The following is a 9,867-nucleotide window of genomic DNA, read 5'->3' as shown; positions in this document are numbered from 1 at the left end:
AGCGAGTGGGTGGGTGAGAGAGTGAATGCCTCAAAAAACAACATAAGAGCCAAACTATTAGGTAAAATAACAATTCCATCTCATTTTAAAAACCCAGCAATATCACCTCCGTTCAAAGGCAGAGGGGAGAAACAAACGTGCAGGACTCACTTAAACCAATCAGATTTAAACAACAACAGACCAGTCACGTGTCCCCCAGAGCTGAGCTGAAGACATTCCTACTCACTTTATAGTCACTCTATTTCCAGTAATTTAATTGACTTAAAGTGCTTTGCTTGTTAAGGGAGCTTGTTAAGTTCCTCCATCACGGCATCACAAACCCCTGACCGGATTTACAGTGTCTCTGATTTACAGAGTCTGTGATTTACAGAGTCTGTGATTTACAGTGTCTCTGATTTACAGAGTCTGTGATTTACAGAGTCTGTGATTTACAGAGTCTGTGATTTACAGTGTCTGTGATTTACAGAGTCTGTGATTTACATTGTCTCTGATTTACAGAGTCTGTGATTTACGGAGTGTGCGATTTACAGTGTCTCTGATTTACAGAGTCTGTGATTTACAGTGTCTCTGATTTACAGAGTCTGTGATTTACAGAGTCTGTGATATACAGTGTCTCTGATTTACAGAGTCTGTGATTTACAGTGTCTCTGATTTACAGAGTCTGTGATTTACAGTGTCTGTGATTTACAGAGTCTGTGATTTACAGTGTCTCTGATTTACAGAGTCTGTGATTTACAGAGTCTCTGATTTACAGAGTCTGTGATTTACAGAGTCTGTGATTTACAGAGTCAGTGATTTACAGTGTGTGATTTACAGAGTCTGTGATTTACAGTGTCTCTGATTTACAGAGTCTGTGATTTACAGAGTGTCTCTGACTTACAGTGTCTGTGATTTACAGTGTCTGATTTACAGAGTCTGTGATTTACAGTGTCTGTGATTTACAGAGTGTCTCTGATTTACAGTGTCTCTGATTTACAGTGTCTGTGATTTACATTGTCTTTGATTTACAGAGTCTGTGATTTCACATGGACATTCAGGGCGTTTATCAGACGCCTTTACCCAGATTGTCTTACACTAAGAAAATGAGTCTTTAGAAAGAGAAACAACGATATATATCTCTGAGGGTACAGTGAGGATGTTCATAGAACCAAGTGCCAAGCACTGACCATCACTAGGTTAACCCACTAAAGCACTAACCATCACTAGGTTAACCCACTAAAGCACTAACCAACACTAGGTTAACCCACTAAAGCACTAACCAACACTGTTAACCCACTAAAGCACTAACCAACACTAGGTTAACCCACTAAAGCACTAACCATCACTAGGTTAACCCATTCCCCAAATACAACAGACAGAAAGGCAGACCATCCGACCTCCAACAGTGGAGAGGAGAGAGGAGAGGGGAGAGGGAGGGAGGAGAGGGGGGAGAGAGGAGAGGGGAGGAAGAGAGTATACACCAAATAAGACTTCCCCTCTTCATGCTCGCGCACTCTCCCTCACGCACACACACACCATTAGTGGAATGGTGTTAACTCGTTTGAGTATGTGTTTGACCACACAGGTCCGATTCTTGTTGAGTTACACAAGACCACATAAGAGTGCGTGTGCGTATGTGTGCGTGTGTGAGTGAGTGAATAAGTGGGGGTGAGAGAGAGAAAGAGGGAGAGAGAGGGAGAAACAGAGGGGGGAGAGAGAGAAACAGAGAGATAATCAGAGGGGGAGGGAGAAAGAGAGAAACAGTGGGGGGGAGAGAGGGGGAGACACACAGCTGACCTCCCAGTCGTACACCCCTACCTCCTCCATCGCCCCGACCGACTCATCTCTGACAGCGGTTTGACTCAATGTCTCCATCACGCACCCAAACGAGAGTAGAACGTAAAACCTCAAACGAAAGATATCAACTATTAAACTATATCAGTAAAACTAAGGACGTGGAGAAGGTACTCCACTGACCTTCTTCGTTCGAGCTCTAGACGCAGGAAGGTAGAGGACCCTGTCACGTTATCACGGTCTACCCTATTCCAGACTCCCATTGCAGGTGAGCTGCTTACGCCAATTAACTAATAATTTTAAAAAAACGGCACATTAAATGAATTCGTGAGTGATTGAGTGATTCTAGACGCACAGAGTCCTGCTTTTAGGAAACGTTTTGAAACATAACTTAATGAACCATTTGATCACATCCTTAAAAAAATAAAAGACAACATACTTAGTAACAAAAAAATGTTTATTCATATCACATCTTATAAAACATCATAGAAGAACCTGAAGAAAGCAACGCTGTCGACGGCAGCGGTGGAAACGTTAAAACCCCGACGGGTTACTGTGTGCAGTCGCGTCGTGTTGCGCTTTGTGTGTTCATCACACAAACACACACACACACACACACACACACACAGGTGGGGGGGTTCAGAAGGGTCTCATGCGGGGGTTGGCGGGGGGCGGTCTGTTGGGGGGGGTGATGACGATGTCCAGGTAGTCTCCGATCTGGAACCTCTGCGACTGCAGGGACATCAGGTCCTCGGCCCCCTTACGGCCCGCCACCGTGCTGCCCACGTCTTTAACCCTGGGGGGGGGGATAAGCTAATTATTAAGCCACGTTATCAGTGGCTTAATAAGTGGCTTAAGTCAGTCACTCGTTAAATCATGGCTGAATAAGTGACCCAAGTCATTAAGTCAGCTAATAAGTCATTCATAAAATCAGAAGCAAGTCCAAAACAATGCCGAACCACTAGTCCTGGTCTACAGTCTAGTCCTGGTCCTGGTCAAGTCCTGGTCCTGGTCTAGTCCTGGTCCTGGTCTAGTCCTGATCTAGTCCTGGTCCTGGTTTAGTCCTCGTCTAGTCCTGGTCCTGGTCTACAGTCTAGTCCTGGTCCTGGTCTATTCCTGGTCTAGTCCTAGTCCTGGTCTAGTCCTAGTCCTGGTCTAGTCCTGGTCTAGTCCTAGTCCTGGTCCTGGTCTAGTCCTGGTCTAGTCCTGGTCCTGGTCTAGTCCTGGTCCTGGTCTAGTCCTGGTCTACAGTAGGTACCTGTAGCCCAGCCTCATCTGATCGGGGTACACGATGGTCTACAGTCTGGTCCTGGTATACTGTCTGGTCCTGGTTTACAGTCTGGTCCTGGTTTACAGTCTGGTCCTGGTCTACAGTCTAGTCCTGGTCTACAGTCTAGTCCTAGTCCTGGTCCTGGTCTAGTCCTGGTCCTGGTCTAGTCCTGGTCTACAGTCTAGTCCTGGTCTAGTCCTGGTCTAGTCCTGGTCTACAGTAGGTACCTGTATCCCAGCCTCATCTGATCGGGGTACACGATGGCGAAGCTGAAGGTGGTGCCCTTCCTGCGGGCCTCGGGGTACACCTCCTTCACCAGCCCAGACAGCTCCTTCAGGGTGGCGTCCATCCTGGGGGGGACGGGGGGGACGGTGTTAAGGCTGGGTTATACTCCTCTGTAGAGTGCAGTACGTAAGCCACGGAGAGCCTGTCGGAGACCCTCTCTGTGGCTTACGTGCGCATCCAACATTCTTAACGGCCCGTCGACTCAACGGAGACGGCCAGCGCCGAGATTGGACCTCTGACAACATCATTTCCGGAAACACTTTTCCCGGTTTGACCTAGCACCTTATTTACTTTGCACCTTTCTTACTTTGCACGTGAAGGACCAAGAAAAGCACCAAAGGTCGTGGTTTATTCACAACACAATTAACATAGCCAGCGGTCGGCCTATTAAATCGATCGGTCGGCGAATCGCGCATTGGGTATCCGACATCCCGACGGAGGAGGTCTCCGTGGTTACGCGGAATATATAATAAAATAATATTATAATATAATATTTACGAGTCGGAGTGGTACACTTTGGCCTTCAGGGTCTCAGAGCAGCGTAGGACTAGTCTGTGCATAACCAGAGTCTGTACAACAGGACTTTGTTGTTGGTTCACCACCAACACCAGCCCCATCCGCCGGCCCCCAGCGACGACCTCTGGAAGAGGTTCGAGCTGCTGCCCCCCTCGCCCCTCTCACCAGACCCTTCACCTCCGCGGCTAGAGTCGCAGATGATGCTCTTCACCGCGTTGTCCCCCAGAAACTGTGCAACCATCAGCATCATCTGCGACGCTGGCCACTCCCTCCCCTCAAGTCCGTCCTCATCCAGGACTGCATAAGGAGCGGCTTCTGCGCAAGGGGCCGAGCTGGAGAACGTGGTGTCGGACGTCTGGCGTCAGACGGAAAGGCCCCGACACATCAACCACATTATCGGTCTTCCGACGGTCTGGCGAGAATAGGAGGTCGGAGCGATTTGGTCCTGGCCGATCCGACATGTGCAATCGGCTGAAAAGAACGCAGGCGGTTTGAAAAGATGGCCGACCGAACAGACTCGGAACACCGAGCTCGCCAGGCAGTCCAACGATCGATAATCTGGTTGGTGTGTCAGGGCCTTAACTGAGCAAAGGGGGGGGGGGGCATCTTTGATCAAATCACGTAGTACTTTCCAGATCGCGACTGTACAGTGAAATTCTGTTGTGTCTTCGAAGAAGTTCCTTTTAGTCTGCGATCAAATTCAGACAAATTGGCGTCAACACAGTCAGGACCAAATGTAATAATTAAGCAGGTTTCTACAAAGACGTCATACTTCCCAGGATTTTCAATAAACTGGTACGAGAAAAAGCTGTGTTACTGTGATAACTTATTGTGCTTTGGTAAGCCAATTCTTTCAAGATAAGTCAATAAATACTTGACTGAATATGCTGTCCCTGTCTTCATGTTGTTGCCGGACAACTCTTGCATCCTGTTTAGCTATTTTACATCATACAACATTAGACTCGTGTAAATAATTAACTTTGGAGATACACCATTTTAGTTTATGGAGTTGCCATCTAGTGGACACAAGAAGGATCTCTGTACAACACTATTAAAGGTTGGGTATGGGATTTGCGAAACGCCAGCAGATTTTGAAAACACACAACTCGATGGTCCTACCCCCTCTCCTTCAACGCTGACTCTGACTCCACCCATTCCAAGTACATGGACGCGCAATCATGCACGAGTGCGAACACAGATGCGCGAGAGCGAACCATTAGCTGTTAGCTAGCTCCAGTTGCTACCGCAGGATAACAACAAACAGAAGCTTGCTCTGGGTCATGAGCTTTGAGTACGTGCACGAAGGGGTTACGCGAGGGGGAGTGCAGTACGACCGTTTGATTGACGTACTTACTGTCCAATGCCACTCGGTGGTTCTGGAAATCATTGGCTGGAGTTTTTCAAGCCCTGCCCGTTCCACAGATGATTGACTTGTTTAATGTTCATGTCAGTACTTCTAACTCAGTGGCTGTAAGTGGGTTATGATAAGGATTTCAAGTAATTTTGCAAAAATGTCCAAAAAAGAGAATTCCATACCCAACCTTTAAGCATTAAGTGCACAACACAACTGTGTATTAAGTACACAACACATCTGAATTAAGTACACAACACGACTGCCTTAAAGGCACCCAGTGCAACTTTATGTAAACATTCAATGAAAAATAAACATTCAATTTCTAGTCTTTTTTACACGTAGTAAGTTTCAATAACTCCATACCATTACATATCGACATTCAAGGAGCAAAGATGAGACGTCGCTGTGTGGTGAGAACTGATAGAAAATCGTAAACAACAACAATCGCCGGTGGGGAGAAGCCATTTTTCCATTGACTGGAAGCCTGCTTTATTTATTGTAGGTTACAAAAAATAAAGAAAATGGCGGCATTGTTGTTGTTATCGATTTTCTATCAGTTCTCACCACACAACGACGTCTCATCTTTGCTGCTTGAATGTCGGTATGGAGTTATTGAAACTTACTACGTGTAAAAAAGACTAGAAATTGAATGTTTATTTTTAAGCCTCGAAAGTTGCACTGGGTGCCTTTAAGGACACAACAAGACTGCATTAAGTACACAACAGGATTCCACACACACACACACACACACACACACACACACACACACACACACACACACACACACACACACACACACACACACACACACACACACACACACACACACACACACACACACACACACACAACAGGACTCTACCGAGACAACAGTCTCTTTACAGACAACAGTCTCTGTACAGACAACACACACAAAACAGGACTACACACACACACACACACGCACACACGCCTCAGTTCGCCCCATCGGTCTCACCAGGTGTAGACCTGCAGCTCGCTAGCGGGGACGTTGCCTCGGGCGAACTCGTCGCCCCGGTGGTGTCGGCCGCTGTTGGTGGTGAAGACTCTGAGGAGCAGCGGGCACGTCTGGAATGGGGGGGGGAGGACAGGAGCAAATAATCACTGACACCGATATCAGAACTGGCGCGGAGGTCCTCCTCGGTTACGTTCAAGGATCTTTGCGATATGCACATTCAATCACTCATTAGGAATGAATGCATGAGTGAGAGGCGGGTGGTCCGTTAAGAAGTTGTTCTGAATCAGTGCTCCGATTCAAAATACTGAAAATATTTGCAGTATTTCCCCCGCACACTTCTGACGGACCCTCCCCTTCCTCTCTCTCATTGATTCCGAATGAATGAATGAGTGAGTGAATTAACCTCCATACTGCAAATATCCTTCAAGTTAAACATGCAACAACGTGGACTTTTCTTTTGCATATTTTGCAAAATACAATAAGGCACGTTTACGCACGGAGCCCGTGTCCGTGTGTGTGTATGCGTCCCTCTCCTCCACCTTTACGCAGACTGTCTCTAGTGATTGAATGATCTCCTCACCTTCTCCCGGTCGATGCTCTTCTCCGGCTCCTTCCTGATCTCCTCCTGGGTGATCCTGGACTCCAGCGCCATGGTGGAGAGATTTCTCTTTAGAGTATAGTGTATAAAATGTGTCTGAATCAACTCGCTTGGGTTTACGCTTAAAGCGGAAGTAGACGCGTCTCGTGTTCCGGGAATTTACGTCACGGAGCAAAGAAAGACCCCTAGGATGAACACGAGCGCCGCGTGCTGCATCGGAAGAACAAGAACAAGACCGCATTCAGACTGATATCGTAGTTTTAGTGGCGGTGGGTCGATAGGGGGCGCAAGGGCGCCGCCCCTCCGTGAAATATTCACTTGAATATATCTGCCAACTATTAATAAACTATTATCATTACGAAATAAATCAACAAAAATACATAGCGTTTATCCTTGTTTAATTGTGTGATATACTTGTCACTGCCAGCAACCATTTAAATGCGTCTGAACGTCAATGATTTGGGCTAGGCTATTTATTGGTCATTCGAAATAAAGCCGTCCTCCAAGTCAGGGGCGCCAGCCACGTTGAAGTCAATGTAAGCTCGCTAACTTTTTGCTGTCTATCAAGCAGAGACAGCTTTTCATTGGCGCAAAAAAAATTCGCCCTCGGGTCGCACCAGTGTGCGCCCCAGGCCAATGGTATCGCTTTTCCTTTTTGTCAACACCGCATGATTGGACAATTCACCGAATCAATCAAATAGGTTACCTCCCTCAGTAGCAATCGCGCAACACAACTTAATGTAGAGAAGAGATATATCGCTAACTAGCAGAGAGTTGTAAGCACTGTCCACCCTTTTCAGTGGAGGAATTGGACTCCCCAAGCAATGTTATACTTAAAAGGAGCAAGTAAGTTACATATTAATTTAGTCTTTTCGGCCCATAGCATATAAACAAAATGAAGCAACTGTCCCATATTCCTATATCTGCATGTGAAGTAGACATTGAGACACACAAAAAATGGACGCTATAGGACAGTGATCATGATTTGTCTCTATATCGGAATAACAACAATGTGTCAAATAGCAACGACGCTGAAGTTGGCATCCGATTCGCAGCATCCGATTCAGCAGCTGGTCCACTTTAAATCGGTCCTGATTGAAAACCACTACACCTACTAGTGTAGTGGAAAAGCGGCCTAGACTCTTCAAATCTGGACTAAATTATCACAGTGAGGCTATACATTATAATAAACATAGTTACAGATTTGTGAAACCTTTTTTCTATTTGTGAAAATGCAATACAGGCTCATTTTAATGCTTTTTAGGGGTCCAGACTGCATTAGAACGGGTCCTGATTGAAAACCACTACACCTAGACTCTTCAAATCTGGACTAAATTATCACAGTGAGGCTATACATTATGTAAAACATAGTTTCAGATTTGTGAAACCTTTACCCTATTTGTGAAAATGCAATAAAGGCACATTTTAATGCTTTTTAGGGGTCCAGACCGCATTAGAACTGATCCTGATTAAAAACCACTACACCTAGACTCTTCAAATCTGGACTAAATTATCACAGTGAGGCTATACATTATGTAAAACATTGTTTCAGATTTGTGAAACCTTTAACCTATTTGTGAAAATGCAATGCGGTCTGGACCCCTAAAAAGCATTCAAATAAGCCTGTATTGCATTTTCACAAATAGGGTAAAGGTTTCACAAATCTGAAACTATGTTTTACATAATGTATAGCCTCACTGTGATAATGTAGTCCAAATTTGAAGAGTCTAGGTGTAGTGGTTTTCAATCAGGACCGATTTGAAGATTCTAAGTGGTTTTCAAGCCGAATCGGATGCTGCGAATCGGATGCCAACTTCAGCGTCGTCAAATAGCAATGGCTGGTGGAGTGGCCATAAAGTAGGTCTGTATATGCAGTGTAAGCTTGTCCAGGCCCTGCAAGTCAGGATTTAGGCTATGAATCTGAATGAAAAGTAGGTAAATAGGTAGTGGCCATCCCCCAAATGCACCAGAATACAGGAAATCAAATCTAATTAATTAAAAAAAAAAAGTATGGCCGCCACTGGTTTTATGGTATAGTTTTTGTTTTTTTCAATTGGGATCAAAATAGCAGGGCATTATACAGATCAATATGTAATCATCATCGTCTTATTTTTTTGTTTGTATAAAAAAGAAAAGAGAAAAAACATTTGAGTAGCTTGACGTAACCGTATAGGGGAGATAGCGTAGGCGTATTAAGCAGAACATCTCATATCAAGTAAAGTCTGATCTAAGTGTGGATATGGACTCAACCCAGGATGCCAAACGGTTTTTAAACTATTCCTGTTCCAGTTTTACAATGAAAGTAAGTTTCACCATCACATAAATGTCGTTGATAACATCAAACCAGCCGTCAACATTGGGTACCTCAGCGTCAGCCACTTTCTCGTCAGGGCTTTCTTACTGGCTATCATATTTAATAGTTTATATGTTATATTTTTCTCTCCTCCTCTCTAGGCTAAGCCATTCTCCTCCTCCAACTCCCCAAAAGCCTCCTCCCCCATCTCTCCCTACCTCTCCTCCCCTGTCTCCCTCCTCCCCTCCCCTCTCCTCTCCCCCCTCCCCTCTCCTCTCCCTCCTCCCCTCCCCTCTCCTCTCCCTCCTCCCCTCCCCTCTCTCCCCCTCCTCCCCTCCCCTCTCCTCTCCCTCCTCCCGTCTCTCCCACCTCCCCTCTCCTCTCCCTCTACCTCCCCTCCCCTCTCCTCTCCTCTCTCCCTACCTCCCCTCCCCTCTCCTCTCCTCTCCCTCCTCCCCTCTCTCCCTACCTCCCCTCCCCTCTCCCTCTCTCCTCAGTGGACGTGGTGGAGGAGGGAGAGAGCATGGCATCGAGGAGCAGAGAGGAGATGACGGCCGCGGTGTTCCCGGTCAGGGTCTTCACCCTGGAGGTGAGGAGTGAGTGACTGACTGCCTGCCTGCCTGCCTGCCTGCCTGCCTGCCTGCCTGCCTGCCTGCACCTAACCCATTTAAATGAAAAAATGAATGCTAATTTTCGGTGTTCATTTGAATTAAGTTCAAACTAAACGTGGCTGTGCCTCTGAAGGAGGAGGAGGTGGAGGAGCAGAGGGAGGTGGAGGAGCAGAGGGAGGAGCAGGAGGTGG

General features: G+C 46.3%; 1 protein-coding gene across 1 annotated transcript; it reads right to left on the bottom strand.

Annotated features, from left to right (window-relative positions):
• Nucleotides 1-2,217: 2,217 nt before the first annotated feature.
• LOC130386219 (histone deacetylase complex subunit SAP18-like) lies at nt 2,218-7,201 on the bottom strand. Its single transcript, XM_056595016.1, has 4 exons — nt 6,755-7,201; nt 6,175-6,284; nt 3,271-3,393; nt 2,218-2,569 (listed from the first exon to the last, which is right to left on the bottom strand). Exons 1-4 carry the CDS (start codon nt 6,824-6,826, stop codon nt 2,413-2,415), a joined length of 462 nt encoding a protein of 153 aa, XP_056450991.1. The 5' UTR covers nt 6,827-7,201; the 3' UTR covers nt 2,218-2,412.
• Between the last annotated feature and the right edge of the window lie 2,666 nt (nt 7,202-9,867).

Source organism: Gadus chalcogrammus, chromosome 7 (genome assembly GCF_026213295.1).
Source record: "Gadus chalcogrammus isolate NIFS_2021 chromosome 7, NIFS_Gcha_1.0, whole genome shotgun sequence".
NCBI classification, from domain to species: Eukaryota; Metazoa; Chordata; class Actinopteri; order Gadiformes; family Gadidae; genus Gadus; species Gadus chalcogrammus.
This window is presented reverse-complemented; position numbering and strand designations above follow the sequence as displayed.